The 17,711-nt window shown below is 50.4% G+C and overlaps 1 protein-coding gene across 5 annotated transcripts; it reads left to right on the top strand.

The window, feature by feature from the left end:
* The first annotated feature begins 9,350 nt into the window (after positions 1 to 9,350).
* Positions 9,351 to 16,704, top strand: Tmem161a (transmembrane protein 161A). 5 transcript variants are annotated; one of them, XM_048427164.3, is made up of 12 exons: positions 9,351 to 9,434; positions 10,765 to 10,868; positions 11,305 to 11,385; positions 11,649 to 11,746; positions 11,864 to 12,020; positions 13,099 to 13,250; positions 14,376 to 14,436; positions 14,548 to 14,691; positions 14,778 to 14,891; positions 15,017 to 15,191; positions 15,297 to 15,432; positions 15,697 to 16,704. In XM_048427164.3, the coding sequence occupies exons 1-12, from the start codon at positions 9,432 to 9,434 to the stop codon at positions 15,951 to 15,953; spliced, it is 1,482 nt and encodes a 493-aa protein (XP_048283121.1). In that variant the 5' UTR covers positions 9,351 to 9,431; the 3' UTR covers positions 15,954 to 16,704. The 5 variants fall into 5 exon arrangements, with proteins under 5 accessions (XP_048283121.1, XP_048283123.1, XP_048283126.1 ...); XM_048427166.3 differs by having other exon boundaries at positions 15,297 to 15,393; XM_048427169.3 differs by having other exon boundaries at positions 15,297 to 15,326; positions 15,697 to 15,889.
* Positions 16,705 to 17,711: the final 1,007 nt, after the last annotated feature.

The following is a 17,711-nucleotide window of genomic DNA, read 5'->3' on the forward strand; positions in this document are numbered from 1 at the left end:
TGAAGTGCTTTTAACTGCGCCTGCAAATCGGATTTGTGAGTAGCAGGGTCAGGAGGAGCCCCAAAAGAGGCCAATGGGGGAGGCCCCCCATATAGGATCTCATAGGGGGTAAGTCCAAGCCGAGTTGGGGTGTTTCGCACCTGGAACAGGGCTAGGGGAAGAAGTTGTACCCAGTCTCTAGCGTCAGATTCCAAAGACAATTTAGTTAAAGTCTCCTTTATGGTTTTATTTATCCTTTTTACCTGTCCTGAACTCTGGGGTTTGTATGCACAATGTAATTTCCAATTAATCCCCAGTGTCTTGGCCACACCCTAACTTACCTGGGAGACAAAGGCTAGGCCATTGTCGGACCTGATTACCTTGGGCAGGCCAAACCGAGGAAAAATATCTTCTAGTATCTTCTTTATCACCATTTGAGCTGTTTCTCATCTGGTGGGAAAAGCTTCTGTCCAACCAGAGAAGGTATCAATAAAAACTAGGAGATATTTATTACCATATTTTCCTGATTTTATTTCAGTAAAGTCTACTTCCCAATGAGTACCAGGTCTGTCTCCCCTTATTCTTATGCCCTCCGGGGCACTTTGACGTTTTGCGTTTACCTTGGCGCAGGGAACACAGGTTGCTGTCACTTGCTGTATGAGGGAGTTAAGACCTGGAATATAAAAATCTGTCTTTTCCATAAGAGATTTAATCTTTTTGTGTCCTAAATGAGTGCATCGATGCATTTGAGTGACCAACTCAAAGGCCTCTTTCTTGGGTAACACAGTTTTGCCCTGATATTTCCAAGTCTTTTGTTGTTCATCAAAGTCTGCATTAAGTTTCTGAATAGTCTTGGGTTGAATATTGGAGACAATCTTCTGTGGGGGGTAGTGCCTCTGCCAGGGGTAATATTTCTGAGTTAAGTGCGGCCTTTTTAGCCATCTCATCTGCCATCTGATTTCCTCTGGCAATGGGATCATCACCCTTCTGATGTCCTGGGCAATGAATAATGCTCACCTTCTTGGGTAGGAAAAGGGCCCTTAATAATGCCAGGATTTCAGTCTTATTTTTAATATTTTTTTCCAGCAGAAGTTAACAGTCCTCTTCTTCTATAAATTTCCCCATGGACGTGGGCCGTTGCAAAGGCATAACGGCTATCTGTATATATGCTTATTTTTTGTCCTTTTGCTAGCTCCAAAGCCTTAGTAAGGGTTATTAATTCTGCCTTTTGAGCAGAGGTTCCTGGGGGCAATGCCCGTGCCCATATGGTGTTCTGTCCATCCACCACCGCCGCCCCCGCCTTTCGCTCACCTTCTTTGAAGAAGCTGCTACCATCTGTGAACCAGGTATAATCCGCATCAGGAAGCTGGCAATCAGTCAAATCTTCCCTGGTTCCATGGTATTCTGCCAATATCTGGTGGCAATCATGAGGCATCCAGACAGTGGGTTCCGAATTGGGGAGCAAGGTGGCGGGATTCAGCAACGTTGCATTCCCAAAGGTGATACGTTCGGGGTTGAGCAATAGCGACTGGTAGTGGGTTATGTGGGCATTCGAGAGCCATCTATCAGGGGGTTGACAAATTACAGTCTCCAAAGTATGAGGTGCTATTATAGTCAGTGGTTGGCCCAGAGTCAATTTATCTGCATCTTTAACTAGGGTAGCTACAGCTGCTACCATACAGAGGCAAGGTGGCCATCCTGTCACCATATTGTCCATCTTTTTGGAGATGTAGGCCACTGGCTTTTTCCAGGGTCCCAGTCTCTGAGTCAGCACCCCTTTTGCTACCCTCTTGTTCTCATCTACATACAAGGTGAATGATTTGGTGACATCAGGGAGACTTAAAGCAGGGGCCGAAAGGAGGGCTCTTTTTATTTTGTCAAAAGCCCACTGTTGGTCCTCTCCCCAGGAGAAAGGAACGTTGGCTTTGGTAAGTGGATACAGAGGGGCTGCCAGTTCAGCAAAACCCGGTATCCATAACCTACAGAAACCGGCAGTTCCTAGAAACTCTCAGACTTCTGCCCCTCTGGGAGGGGGAATTTGTGCCACGGCCTGTTTCCAGCTGTCTGTTAACCATCTCTGTCCACCCTCCAAGAGATACCCCAGGTAGGCTACTTGCTTCTTGCAGATCTGTGCCTTTTTAGCAGATGCCCTGTAGCCCAGTTCACCTAATCTGGTGAGCAGGGCTCGAGTCCCTGTGAGGCATTCCTGCTCAGTCTCCGCGGCCAGCAGGAGGTCATCCACATATTGGAGTAGGATTACCTCTGGATGGTGGTGCAAAGCTGGCCAGATCCTGGTGCAGGGCCTCATTGAATAAAATTGGCGAATTCTTGAATCCTTGGGGTAGTCTCATCCAGGTGAGCTGCCCAAAAACTCCCGAGTCAGGATCCTTCCATTCAAAGGCAAACAATGGCTGGCTCTGAGGGCTGAGTCTCAGACAGAAAAAAGCATCTTTTAAATCAAGTACTGAGTACCATATATGGGTCGGAGGCAAGGTACTTAAAAGATTATAAGGGTTGGGCACCGTAGGATGAATGTCTAGAGTGCAGCGATTAACTTCCCTTAACTCTTGGACTGGTCTGTAGTCCCCTGTGCCTGGCTTCTTCACTGGGAGAAGAGGTGTGTTCCAGGGGGAATGGCAGGCCTTTAAGATGCCCAATGTTAAAAGTCTCTGAATGTGGGGCCTAATTCCTTCTCGGGCCTCACGGCTCATGGGATACTGTCCTATGGAAACTGGAGTGGCCGATGGTTTTAGCTCTATTACCAGGGGAGGCTGGTTGCTTGCCAGCCCCATACCTGCGGTTTCTGCCCAGGCTTGGGGGAAGTCTCAGGGCCATTCGTCCTTGACAGGCAGCTCCAAGGGAGGAGACAGTTCAAACAGCCTATGTTCATCCTGTAACTTTAAAGTTAGAATTTGAAGAGTCTGGCCGGTTTTGTCAGTGACTGAGGCCCCATTTTCTGAGAAGTAAATTTGTGCCCCAACTTTGGACAGGAGGTCCCTGCCCAGCAGTGGGTAGGGGCATTCCGGTACCATGAGAAAAGAATGGGTTACCTGGCCGGTGTTTAAATTAACTTTACTTTCTGTGGTCCATCGATATATCTTTCCTCCAGTGGCCCCTGAACCCAAGAGGTTTTTGAGCTCAAAGGTCCGTTTGCTTGGGTGAGGACCGAATGTTGGGCTCCAGTGTCTACCAAAAAGGTGGTAGGGTGCCCCCCCACTAGAAGGGTTACCCGGGGCTCGGGGGGGGGGGGGGCTCTGAGCCCTGGCCATCCTAATCACTGTCTTCCAGGCTCAGGACAGGAACTGGCTTTTTCTTGGGTTCAACTGGACGTTTTGGGCAGTCCTTGATCCAATGTCCTCTCTCTTTGCAGTAGGCACACTGATCTCGGTCGACTCGTGGCCACCTTTTGTCTCCCCTATCCTTGTCCTGGAGCTTCTTGGGCTGTTCTACACTGCGTACTGTTGTGGCCAAGATCTTACTTAACTCACAATTATGCTTTTTATCTCTCTCTTCCTGTTCTTTGCGTCTTCTTTCTTCCTTTTCCTCTGGTGTCTCTCTCTTGTTAAAAATTCTTTCTGCCTCCTTTACTAAATCTTGGAGAGAGTAACCCTGCAGTCCCTCCATCCTCTGCAGCTTGCTACGAATGTCAGGTGCTGACTGGCTTATAAAAGACATTATTATATCAGCCTGTCGATCTGCTGCCATGGGATCAAAAGGGGTGTACATTCTGTACCCCTCCAATAGCCTTTCTAAAAATCCTGCAGGTGTTTCCTCAGGCCCCTGTACTATTGCTCTTACCTTAGCCAAATTAGTGGGGCATCTGCCAGCCCCTCGGAGACCCGCTAATAGAATCTGATGGTAGAGACGAAGTCGCTCCCTACCAGCTAGAGTGTTGAAATCCCAATTGGGTCGGGTCAAAGGGAAGGCATTGTCTATCTCATTTGGCAACTGAGTTGGCCTTCCATCAGCTCCTAGGACATTTTTACGAGCTTTAAGAAAAATGCGCTGTTTTTCCTCTGTAGTGAGGAGTATCTGCAACAACTGGTGACAATTGTCCCATGTGGGCTGATAAGTAATCAAAACAGATTCTATAAGGCAGTCAAGGCTTGGGGGTCCTGGGAAAAGGAAGGGTTATGAAGTTTCCAGTTATAAAGATCAGAGGCTGAAAAAGGCCAGTATTGAAATTGATCAGCCATTGAGCGGAGGGGAGCGCATGGGAAGTCCACCTTTCCCTTGCAGATGCCCCCCCTCTCTCAGCCTGCGGCTGTGAGTTAGGCCCCCCTCCAGCAGTCTCAGTCATGTCAGGGCTAGGGGGCCTGTCAGGATCCATAACAGGTTCAGCAGGCTCCTCAGGAACAGGCGCAAGGGAGGGTGCCTCGGCCTGGGGCTGAGGAGGTTGGGGATAGGGAGGAGGAGGGTCAAAAAGCAGGAGGTCGGACTGGTTGTCAGAGATAATTGGCGGTGCCTGGGACTTCTGTCTCGGTCGCTCCTGCACGGGGAAGAGAGAGGACAAAGAATCCGAGGGAGGGGCGGTTGGGGCTGCCACCGTCCTCAGAGTCAAAGGGGTGACGGATAGCCAGGTAGCCGGTACTGGGTTTCGGGCTCCTGAAGGCGGGACAAATGGTTTGACCCAAAGTGGAGGGTCTCTGGACAAGCTCTCCCAAGTTACGATGTAAGGAACTTGATCAGGACGGCCCTGCTGACCAGGCTGAAAGATTCTCGTCTTAACCTGCAAAATAGTATCCAGGTTAAATGTTCCATCCTGTGGCCAGCCCACTTCAAAAGTGGGCCATTCCACGGAACAGAACGCTTGCCAGCGTTTCTTTCGGATTACCACAGACTGGTTGCGAGCTCTGTCCTCAACCTCTTTCCAGTGGTCTAAAGTCAAAGCTAAGGGGGTAGTTATCCGTTGTCCCATTGTACTAGATTTCAACTCAAAAACGAACACAAAAACAAAAACAACAATACAAAATAACAGACACAACAAAACAACAATACAAAATAACAGACACAAACTCAAAACCGAAAGCCGTGCGGCGACAGACTGATGTAAAACTGATATCACAAACCTGGAGGGGAGTGGGCGATAAAAGCCACACTCCTTGGAAACCAAGGCGACCTAGTCGCTCCCAGTTTTTACAAATTGCCTGTGAAGCGTCCTCCACGGCTGGGCCAGGGAGTGTTCCTGGACATGTCTGTCCCACTGCCTGGTCCCTCTCAAATTCTAGCCCTACGCAGGTACAATTCTCCAAATTGCTGACAATCATAGACATAAACCACAATAACAGAAACAGACAAACATGAAACATTCAGATGAGCGCACTCTTACCTCCAACTGGGTCAGGAATGGGTCTTGAGGGCGACCAGCACTTCCCAGCCAACGCACCAAATGTTGGGCCCTAAAGCCCCACCAAGGAGGAGGTCGCCCCAAGAGACACTCTCAGCACAGTTGATGCAATAGCAAGAGGAATTTTTATTCTGCCACGGCAGAGGTCCCTCAGCCTCGAGAGAAGAAGAACCCTGGCTTTGTCTACTACAGGTTCTTTTAAAGGAAAAATCACAGAATTAGGGAGGGGGTGGTACAGGGTACAGGGTGGTACAGAACACAGAATCAAAGGGAAAGTCCAGAAATCGTTTGTCAACCATTTTGACTAGTTCATTTAACAGTTGGCTAACTCTAATTAATCAATGCTGTGGTGATTAGGAACATCTGTGGGTCGTCTCACCCCAGTTCCAGGGCCTGGGTCTATAGAAGAAAGATTACAATGGGGATGGAAAGTACGCAAAGCCCCAATACACGTGTGGTTAATTACCCGGGTCTTGGTTCACAAGGAGGGGGGTGTAGTAGTGTTAAGGCACCCCAAAGTCTTTCAGCAACCCAGACACAGAAAGACAATTATTACATGTACTCACTCATAGGTGGTTATTAAACATAAAGCAAAGAAAGCCATCTTAACAAACCACAATCCAGAGAACTTAGACAACAATGCGGACACTAAGAGAGACTTACATAGATCTAATCTACATGGGAAGTAGAAAGTAGAAAAAGACAAGATCTCCTGAGAAAATTGGGAGCATGGAGACCTTGGGGGAGAATTGAAGAGAGAGGGAGGAGAGGCAGGGAAGGGAGCAGAGAAAAATGTAGAGCTTAATAAATATCAATTTAAAAAAGAGCTGTCTCATTTTCAAATCAAATCTTTATCGATTTTTGTGGTATCTATAGTTTTTCTTTTCCTTTGGAAACAAAATCAAAACCCCTTCCCCAATGTAGCACATGTCTTGGCTTCCGTTCTGAGTCAGTGCAATCTTTAAAGTATATCAGATTTAATTCTGTAGTTTTTTCCTACTATCCAATGTCTTTCCACAGCTGTTGTTCCTTTTTCATTAGCATTTAGAAAATTCTGTTTATACAATGTATATGTCTAAAACTTCTGTTTTCACAAACTCAAAAAAACTCTTGTGAGTTCCAGGGAGCCAAATTAAAGGATCCACCTTAAACAGGTCAGATATACTCCCTCAATTCCCTGGTCCTAATTTTTTTTTCTTAAACTTAACTTTGTTCTCTGTTTTGCGAATACCTTAAACAGGTGTAAGAGACACCAGACATTTTCATACCACAAACGCTGAACAGGAACAAAGAGACCAGCTACCCCAGAATGTGAGCAGCACCCAACTTTCTCAGGTTCCTCCCACCTGCCCCAAAGACAATGCCCCAAAAAAGCAGGAAGCAGTCTTGAGAATCTGCCACTCCAATTCCCTTAACCTGTGGTACCTAACCTCCTGCCTTTTTATTATAAAGAAGAGATGGGAATGTAATGATCTGTTCTGTCCCTTTAAGAGACAAGCCATGCCTAATCCCCCCTCCCTATCTGCTGAGGCAGGCAGATCTTCCTGCTTGCAGCCTGAGTCTCTTCTTTTCTGTCTCCCTCTCAAAGAGACAGCTTCTTTCTATCTCTTCTCTCTCTCTGCTCTTCTCCCCTTCTTACTTTCCCCTCCATAATCCACTGAATAAATATCCAACCTCACTCTGCATGGTGTCCCTATCCATGTCTCTGTCTCTAGCTCGCTGCCCGGGACCAGCTGCCTTTGGAGACCTATGGTGTGGTTCGTGCACCATCCCTGCCTGGGACTGGCTGCTCTGGGGCCCACTGCCTGCCCCCACTTGGGGACCCGCAGTGTTTCTGCCACTGCAGCTGCCAGGGATCTGCAGCATTTTTAATTAATCCATTACACCAATACATTGGACATGCAGAGAGACCGATTTTGCAAACTTGATTAAAATACCTTGTTTTTACATATGGGACTCGGTTTCCTTGTTGGCTTTTGCGGGGACTGTGTAGATTTGGGCATAACAGTACCTTTTTTGGTGAGGCAGTCACATCTTACTCCCTCTGTGTCTGGGTTACGACTGCAGACTGCAGAATCCTCTTCCCAGAATTCTCCTGTTCTCATTGTTCCACCTATACTTCCTGCCTGGAGACAGGCCAATCAGCATTTTATTAAACAAGTACAAGAAACAAATGTTTACAGGGTAAAACATTGTCCCACAGCAAAATATTGTTTCAAAAAACATAAAAAAATAAAAAAATAAAAAGCACCCCACCCCCAACCAAAATAAAACTGGAGCTAGGTGAAGGAGCCAGCCATGATAATCTAAATATGAACAGATCACCCAAAGGAAGTTCTTTATTTCCCACCATAATCATCCATCAGAGTAGGACTCAGCCATTGATAAATTTAATAGAGGCCTGAGTCTCAATAGTTTACTTGGCTGCAGGAAGAACCACAAACTGAGATTACCTGAGCACCACCCAATAGACCATCCAAAAGAAATGCCTAACATTCCAACCGCTGTAGATAGGACTACCTGCCAGCACACACTCACAAGGACACCCCTAGACAAATGTCAGCCAATCAGGGGTCCTGAATCTCAGAAACCCCTCACCCCCACCTTTACTACTATAAAAACCCAATTCTAACTGAGCTTGGGGCTCTCTGTTTTATTCCAATACATTGGACATGCAGAGAGAGCGAGTTTGCAAACTTGCAAAATAAAGGCTCTTTGATTTTACATATGGGACTCGGTCTTCTTGTTGGCTTTTGGGGGAACTTTGCAGATTTTTGCATAACACTAGAAAGTTGGTTAATTGGTTAAGAGTGAGCACTGCTCTTGGTGGGGCCCCAAACCCAGTTCCAAGCACTCTCTTCTCCTCAGCCTTCACAGCCTCAGGTTCAAAGGGCCCAGCCTCTCCTCTGGACTTCGAGGACACTGCAGTCACAAGCATGTACTGTTTTGATTGTTAGGCACTTTAAGCGACAAGCCACGCCCACTCCCTGAGGCCCCTCCCCTCCTCTCACCATCTTGATTCTCCTTGTTCCCTTCCCCCGCCCCACCTCTTCCCTCTCTCTGTCCTCTCTTTTCTCTTTCCTTTCTCTCTCTCTCCCCTCTCTTTTCCCCTTCTTCTCCCCTCTTTCCTTCCCATTTCATAATTCAACTAATAAATATCCAATTCTATTCTGAACGATGTGTCTGTGCCTCTTACCCTCCGCCTGCCCACACGCTGGGACGAGCCCTCCGCCTGGGATTGGCTGCTCCCAGGGCCCGCTGCCTGCCGCCACACGGCCTGCTACCACCATTGGGTACCTACAGCATTTCTGATGCCTACTGCCGCCGGGGATCTTGCAGCATTTTTTAAAAAATCATAACACAGACCCACACAAATAGAGACATGTACAAAACAATAAAATGAATCTTATTCCTTTCTTTCTTTTTTCTTCAGTTTTTCGAGACGGGGTTTTGCTGTAGTTTTAGAGGCTGTCCTGAAAATAGCTCTTGTAGTGGGAAGAGATCCTCCTGCCTCTGCCTCCTGAGCGCTGAGATTAAAGGCGTGCGCCACCACCACTGGGCACTTATTTTTGGTTTTTTCAAGATAAGGTTTCTCAGTGTAATGCTGGACTTGAACTCGCTTTGTAGATCAAGTTGACTTTGAACTCAAGGTAATGCCACTGACTCCTGAGTGCTAGGATTTAAAAGTGCACCACCATTGCCGGCTATGACGCTTTTAAAAAAAATTTAAAAACAAAAAAAGGAGGGGGGCTCCAACATAGTGGTGTGCCTTAGTTCAGGCCAGTCTAATCTACATAGAGAGTTGGATTACACAGGAACTGTCACACACACACACACACACACACACACACACACACACGTATGCACGAATACACACGTCAAGAAAAACAAAAGAAAGAAGATAGGAAGAAAAATGTAAAGACAACAGACATAAAAGCACCTGTTAGAACTACAATTCCCGGCAGGCATTGCGAAACCTTCCCCGTTCTTAGCCCGATGACCGGCTTCTCAGGCTGCCGGTCAACAGGATCCCGTCTCTAATTGGCCAAGTTCCGCGGCGCTTACCCGCCTCCAGCCGCGTGCGTTGGTGCGCTCGGGAGCGGACATGGTGAGCAGGCCCTGTGGGATCTTTCCCGGGGGCAGTGTGGGCTTCAGCCGTGTGGAGGGGGGCACAGAGAGTGCGTGGGTGGAGGACCGCCTGGCAGAGCTGAGAGGGACCCCGAAGACTCGGAGGCCGGTGGTCGACCGAAGTGGGGTGTAGTCTGTGGTGCAGGACTCCTTAGGAGTGAAGGGAGCCGGGTTTGCAGCCGTGTTTGCTTCCTGACAGGGTCTCATGTAGCCCAAGTTGTACTACAACTTCTTCGTAGTCTCGGGTGTTCTTGAACTTCTGATTCTCCTGCCTCCGCCGCCGGAGTGCTGGGATGACAGGCATGTGCCACTATGCATGATTTTCCTTTTGTTTTTAAGATATTTTATTAAGCATGGGAGTATTTGTGTGCACCCTGTGTGGATCTACTGTCCTTAGAGGCCGGAGAAGGTTGTAGGATTCCCTGGGACTGGAATTAGCATGCTTTTAATCCCAGCACTCACGAGGCAGAGAAAGGCGGATGGATTTCTGTGAGTTTGAGGCCAGCCTGGTCTACAGAGCAAGTTCCAGGACAGGCTTCAAAGCTACAGAGAAACCCTGTCTCAAACCCTCCCCCCTCAAAAAATAAAAATAAATAGAATTTTAAAAAATCTTAATTGGATGGTGACAGTGGCACACGCTAATCCCACCACTCGGGAGGCAGAGGCCAGCCTGGTCTACACAGTGAGTGAGTTCCAGGACAGCCAGGACTACACAGAGAAACCCTGTCTTCACAGAAAACATTGTTATTTAGAAAGGGCCTTATTGTGTAGTTTTGACTGGCCTGGAATTCACTCTGTACCCCAGGCTGACCTCAAACTCACAGAGATCCGCCTGCCTCTGAGTGTTGGGATTAAAGGTGTGCGCCACAACCACTGAGCTAAAAAACATTTGTTTATTTGTTTGTTTCCAGACAGGGTTTCGCTGTAGCTGTGGAGCCTGTCCTGGAACTTGCTCTGTAGACCAGGCCGGCCTAGGAAATATTCTTTAATAGTTGGATGTGGTGGCTCTGGTCTTTAATCCCAACACTGGGGAGCCAGAGGCAGGCAGATTTCTGTAGGTTCTTGGCTACATAGGAACAACCAGGGCTCACAAACAAACAAAAATACACAGGGAAAGGGGTTCAGGGGTCTGACAGTGGGAACAGAAGTCAGGCCCAGTCATCTGAGGGTGGGTGGGGATGTCTGGGACCCCTAGAATGAACTTTGGCATCATCCCAGTTGCCTTCTGAGAGATGCCAACAGGGCCCGAGGCCGGCCCTCCCCGTTCACCCAGGGAGCTTTGAACTTTCTGACTAGAGCTGCTTCCTCAGGCGGCCCTCGGAGTGCAGCTGGTGGTGACCCTGTTCACTGCCACCCTCATGCACAGACTGGCCCCACACTGCTCCTTTGCCCGCTGGCTGCTCTGTAATGGCAGGTGAGTAAACCCTGTCCCGCCGACCGCGGGCAGAGCCTGCCCAGTTCCTCCTTCTCTTCTTCTTTAGAAACTACTTTTAATTATGTGTAGGTGTGTCTCCACATGTGGGGTTGTGCCCAGGAGTGCAGATACCTGGGGAGGCCAGAGGCATCTGCGTTCCAGGCCTGCCTCTGCATCCGGGGTGCTGGGCTCTAAAAGCTCACAGATTTAAGGGTATCCTGGGTTTCCTAGCCCCCTGTGGCAGGATTAGTCCCCACATCTCATGTCCCCAGAATTCCCTGGCTATGGCCACTCCCAGGCACCCTGGGCCACCTTCCCACAGGACTGCCCCCTGCTGTACCTCTACTGCTGCCCAGAGCTCTGTCCTCAAGACCAAATTTGAGTTCTTTGCCTCGTGCCCCCAGGCCAAGCTTTCCTGACTCTTTCTTATCCTCAGTCTGTTCCGCTACATACACCCGTCCGAGGAGGAACTGCGGATGCTGGCAGGGAAACCAAGGCACCGAGGCAGGAAGGACCGGTGAGTGACCCCCATTTGACTCCACAGGGCTCAGGCTCTCCTATGCTCTCCTTCCCAGGGGCAGGCCTTACTCCTGCCAGAGGGCAGAAGCCTCCTGCTGCGGTGCTGGATTCCTGGCTGTTTGCTCTGGGCCGGCCCTATGCCTAGGCTGCCCCCACACCTAATATAGCTGAAGATCCTTCCCAAGCCAGCACTGGCCTCATTCTCTGGCAGGCCCAGAGGAGGTTGCTGGGCTCTACCTTTCACTGTCCTCATTTGCTCAGATGGGCAAACAGCCTTCATGACGAGAAGCCATTGTCAGTGCCTCGAGATGCCCCTTTCCATCTGGAGACCTGTCCCCTCACTGCTGCGGATGCCCTAGGTAACGCCCGGTCCAGCACCTACTCCTCACCCCAGCTATTGGGGTCACCCTGCCTGGGGTGAAGTGAGGTGGGGCCGGGCAAGCCTGGAGTAGGCAGCTGGACTTCTGTCTCTGCAGTCCTGCGCTTCTTTCTGGAATACCAGTGGTTTGTGGACTTCGCGGTGTACTCTGTCGGTGTGTTCCTCTTCACGGAGGTCTACTATTTTGTGCTGGGCCCAGTCCAAGAGACCAACATTGCCGTGTTCTGGTGCCTGCTCACACTGACTTTTTGTCTGTATCCTTCCTCCAGCGGGACTCAGGCCTGAGCCTCCTGTCCCTCTGACTGTTGTCTGTGTGTCACTCTGTGCCTCAGACCTGCCCCAGAGTTACAGGAATGCAGGCCGGCATGACCTCAGACTCCAGACTCGCCCTCCCAAGTGCTGGGGCGACAGCTGTGTCATTGCACGGTCTTGGGTTGGACCACTGGATGGGTTTCTGCCCCTCCAGGTCTATAGGATCATGGAAACTGGGGGACAGTTTGCTGGGAGCTGGCTCATCTTTTTTTGTTTGTTTCTTTGATTTTTTGAGATAGGGTTTTTCTGTAGTCCTGGCTGTCCTGGAACTAGCTCTGTAGACCAGGCTGACCTCAAACTCACAGATCACCTGCCTCTGCCTCTGGAGTGTGGGATTAAAGGTACCAGGTCTACCTTTTTAGCCAAACCTTCTAGCATATTCTTTGCATAAAAGAGCATGTCACCAGGACAGCTTGGAGCTGGGAAAGACCTGTCCTTCTACATTGAGAGCAGAGGCCCAGGGATGCTGGGACCAAGTGAGAACACAGAGGATCACCAAGTGTTTAGGATGTGGGTCTGTGGGGACATTTCACAGCTGACTGCTAACCTGGGCCGCACCTTAAGAGAATTTCAAGGTGCCTCATGAAAGCAATGAGTGTCTTGTTCTTAAACAGTATTGCCTAGAAACATGTATGGGTGACTGGATAAGGAATGGTGGGTTTGACTGAGCATGCACGGAGAGGCCCCTTGGTCCAGCCAGGAGAGGCTGGGTGCCATTCCCAGCACAGTCCCCCTAAGGAAGAAATGGTTTCTGGCTTTTCTGTAGCATCAAATGCCACCTGTGTGGGATTTTCATTGCCCCTCCTCCCCTAGCTGCAGCTGCCATAATGCTATCTGATCGTTTCATAGGTCATTAGGCCACCTCCAACCGAACACCAGCACCCCCAGCTCGCCTGATCCCACACCCCAAGTTTAAACTCCAAGTGCCCAAAGTCAGTTCTTGCAGAGTTGTCTCTGCCCGGAGTGGAGGGTCTGAGGAGAGCCCTGGTGTGTCCCTGGCTTTCTTAACCCCACCTCCAGCAAGGTGTTCCTCATGGTGACCCGACTGTACTTCAGTGCCAAAGATGGTGGCGAGCGCGCAGTCTGCCTCACCTCCGCCCTCCTCTTCCTCCTCTTAGCCATGCTAGTGCAGGTGGTGCGGGAGGAGCTCCTGGAGCTGGGTCTGGAACCAGGTAGGTGTGCTCCCTGCTGGAGTTCCCTTTCTGTTTCTTTTCTCTTTTGAAACTGGGTCTCACTCTATGGCTCTGGCTGACTGAGCTCTCAGAGATCCTCTGACCTCAGCCACCTGCATGCTGGGGTCTGGAAAGGTAGCTCAGTGGTTACGAGCACTGGCTGTTCTGTTTCCAGAGGACCTGGGTTCAATCCCCAGCACCCACATCCTGTCTGTAACTCTAATTCCAGGGGACCCTACACCCTAATGCAGGCAAAACACCGATGCACAGGTTTTAAAAAAAGATTTATGTCATTACTAATTTTTTGTTTTGTTTGTTTTTTTCGAGACAGTGTTTCTCTGTAGCTTTGAAGCCTGTCCTGGAACTAGCTCTTGTAGACCAGGCTGGCTTCCAACTGACAGAGATCCATCTCCTGAGTGCTGGGATTAAAGGTGTGTGCTACTACCTTCCAGCTGTTATTACTATTTTCAAAGGTTTATTTTTATTCCATATGTATGGGTGCTTTGCCATGTGTCTCTGTATCGGGATTGTGAAGTGCCTGCAAAGGCCAGAAGAGGGCACTGGACCCCCAGAACCGGAGTTAATCGCTGTGAGCCACTCTGTGGGTCCTGTGAAAGAGCAGCAAGTGCCCTTAACTGCTAAGCCAGCTCTCCAGCCCGTTTTTTATTGTTTTTTGTTTGTTTTTAAGATTTATTTCTTTAGCCAGGTGGTGATGGTGCACACCTTTAATCCCAGCACTTGGGAGGCAGAGGCAGACGGATCTTTGAGAGTTCATGACCAGCCTGGTTTATAAGAGCTAATTCCAGGACAGGCTCCAAAGCTACAGATAAACCCTGTCTCGACCCCCCCCCCCAAATTATTTACATATATGAATGCTTTGTCTTCATGCGCACCAGAAGGAATCAGATGCCATTACACAGATGGTTGCCAGCCACCATGTGGGTGCTGGAAATTGAACTCAGGATTCTAGAAGAGCAGCCAGTGCCTTCTCTGAGCCATTTCCCCAGCCCTAGGTTCTATTTCTTGGAGAGTTCCACCTAGCAGGTCTGGGTGGCTTCTGGGAGCTGGAAGGCTGGCCAGCCTTAGAAACCTTAACAATCCACACACTTGATCTTCTTCCTCTAGGTCTTGCCAGCATGGCCCAGAACCTAGAACCTGTGCTGAAGAAACAGGATTGGGACTGGGCGTGAGTACTGGGAACTGGATCTTGAGGGGAGGTACAGGTAGAGGGAGGATCACACCCTCCCCAGGCTGAATTCTTACCAATCGTGGATTCCCTGAGACCTTCTCTTCTCAGACTCCCGGTGACCAAGCTGGCCATCCGCCTTGGTCTGGCGATGCTGGGTTCCTTGCTGGGCGCCTTCCTCATTTTCCCAGGCCTGAGGCTGGCGCAGACGCACCAGGACGCACTGACCCTGTCTGCAGACCGGCCACTATTGCAGTTAGGCGGAGCTCCCGGGGTGCGGTGGGGGGTTGCATTAGAGACTGGAGGTCAGGAGACTGGCCCCACCGTGGTACTCCTCCCAGGCTGCTCCTGCACACCAGCTTCCTGTCGCCCCTGTGCACCCTGTGGCTCTGGACAAAGCCTATCGCTCGTGACTTCTTATACCAGGCACCCATGAGGAACATGACCTCTTCTCTGTGCGTGTGTCAGGGCGGGGCACTGAGGGACCTGGGGTGTCTGAGACCGGGGATGAACTGCAAAGATTGTGGCCTAGGGAAGGAGGACTCACCCCAAATCCCTGCCTGCTTGGCTCTTGTTGCAGGCCGTCAGAAGGGGCCTTCGATTCCCTGCGTCTCTGGGTGCTGGTGGTGCTGTGCCTGCTGCGGCTAGTCGTGACCCGGTCACATCTGCAGGCCTACCTTTGCCTGGCCAAGACTCGAGTGGAGCAGCTGCGCAAGGAGGCTGGCCGCATTGAGGCCCGCGAGATTCAACAGCGGGTATGCACCCCGAGTGGGACAGTTCCTGGGCTAAAGGGGCCCGGTCGTGGGGTCCCTGCCCAGGGAAGATCAACCCCTCTGCAGCCTCTACTGCCTCCCCACCAGGTGGTCCGGGTCTACTGCTATGTGACCGTGGTGAGCCTGCAGTACCTGACGCCGCTCATCCTTACTCTGCACTGTACCCTGCTGCTCAAGACCTTGGGTGCGGGGCTGGTGGGGAAAGAGGCTGGGGCCAGATCTGGTAAGGTGGGGCCTTCAGATAAAAGCTGGTAGTAGGATCTGAGCAAGGCCGGTAAGGCGGCTTGGTAAGGGTGGGGACAGCTTTAGAAAATGAGGGCAGCCTTTGGTCAAGGCCACAGACAGTTTTCCTGTGGGGACGGGATGGGGCCAGCAGACTGGGGAGGATGGAGGCCCCCTAATATCAGTGGGGTATAACCTAGTGGGCAGAGTATGAGCACCGCTAGACTCCCACTGTTCTGTCTCCACCTTCTTTCCTCTCGTGCAGGCGGCTACTCTTGGGCCCTGGGCCCTGTTCCAACCCCACTGACCCCACGCCAGTCTTCAGACATTTTGATCTCTGTGGACCCAGCGGAGGATGAAGCCCAGCAGACGGCGGCCCAAGTCGCAGGGGTCCTGGGCAGCCTGCTTACGCCCCTCTTACTCCGTGGTGTGCTGGCCTACCTCATCTGGTGGACTGCTGCCTGCCAGCTGCTCTCCAGCCTCTTTGGCCTCTATTTCCACCAGCGCCTGGCAGTTTCCTAGCGTGATTTCACTAGGCACTGGCGTCTGACCCCAGTTCACAGGATTGGATCTATCTGTCCCCTGTGTGTGCACCTCAGTGCCTAGATCATGGACTCCTTGAATCAGGTTTCCCTGGACCTGGAGGCCATGGTCCTCAAGTGTGTGTGTGTGTGTGTGTGCGCACACACGCAAGAGTGCATGCCTGCATGTGTGTACAAGATGTCAGTGGGAGGCTGCTCTCAATAAAAGGTGTGGGCCACTTTTACAGAAATATGCCAGAGGCTAGGGAGATAAGCAGGGGAGACTTGGGTGGTGAGAAGGGCTTAGGAGAGTGGTACTAGGCAGGAGTGGAAAGACGGAGGAGGTTCGAGATTGCCAGAAAGCTAGGGATAGAGCTCAGGCCCAGCATCCACGTGTCCCTGGGGTCTATCACTATCACTGGGAGGGAATGAGACGAGTCACCATGCCCACCTCCCAGCACACTGGGGAGGCTGAGGCAAGGGGATTAGCCTAGACTAGTAACAAGATCATGTCTCCAAAACAAGAAAACAAGGGGGAGAGGAAAGTCAGAGAGAACTGTTACCAGCCTTGGAAGCTGTGAGGTGACTGCTGACATGTATTCAAGACCCTGGTGACCGAGGGTCACCACTAACTTCAGCGTTGTCCCATTCCTGTGACTGTATGTGCACGTGTTCATGAGACATGCATGGGCTGTGTGGCCCTCCTACATACGGAAAATGTATATTGAGAATAAAAATGGAGGCCTCCTGTAGTGCTGCCTAGTAACACCGCCAATGGCCAGGAGCCAGTGCTGTCACGCCTGAGGGCTCACTCTGGAGAGAAGGCACCTGTGTTAGATGGAATGTGACTGTTGTCCAGGCCTACAAGTGCCGTTATGAGAGGCTCAGAGGACAGCTTAGCACGTAGGACTTGCCTTCTAGCTTTGAGACAGGATCTCTGGTTTCCACCTCCCACCCTGCCAGAGTGGTGCTGGGATTACACCTGTGTTGCTCTGTCCCACTTGTGTGGGTTCTGGGGACCTGAACTCAGGTCTTTATGACTGCAGCAAACATGACTAATATGTGTGTACCATGAACCCACGGGATTTTCTTGAAGGCATATCTGGAGTTTCCTGACTCTTGGGAGAGGCTCCCAAACTGGCACTGACAAAGCTGGAGGAACTTGAGGAAGTTCCATGGGCATCAAGGATGGGCAAGCAAAGGGTGATATGCCCTGCAGGGGTGCAAAAAGCAGACAATCCTGAAAAAGCAAGGCTCTGCTCTGGAGGACCTGAGAGTGACTTCAGAGCGGAGGGCACACACCGCAGATGGTCCCATCCCAGCACTTGGCTGGTCGGAGGCTGGGCTGTTTTCCAGTGGCTGATGTCTATGGTTGCCAATAACAATAGAGGCAGGCTGCAAGAAGTTGAAGTCAGCCTGGATTATTTATCTCAGATATATAAATAAATATACAAGGCATTTTTTTATTGGCAGATTCAGCTGTGTGGTTACTATATTCTTGAATCTTTTTTTTTTTTAATTGTGCTGGCAAAGGAACCCAGGATCTTTTGTGTGATAGTAAGTGCTCTATCCCAGACCCACTCCCCAGCCCATCCCTGGGATTCTAGACTGGGGCTCTACTATAGAGTTACACCCCAGTCCAGTTCTCCAACTTTGGCCATTACTTACATTCCCAGGATCCTGTGTCACACATGCATCTATAAGCAGAAAGATGCACAGAGTGCTTGGGCAACATACTTGGAAACCTCAACTCTCTTAA

The sequence above is a fragment of the Myodes glareolus genome, chromosome 23 (assembly GCF_982192425.1).
Source record: "Myodes glareolus chromosome 23, mMyoGla1.1, whole genome shotgun sequence".
Taxonomy (NCBI): Eukaryota; Metazoa; Chordata; class Mammalia; order Rodentia; family Cricetidae; genus Myodes; species Myodes glareolus.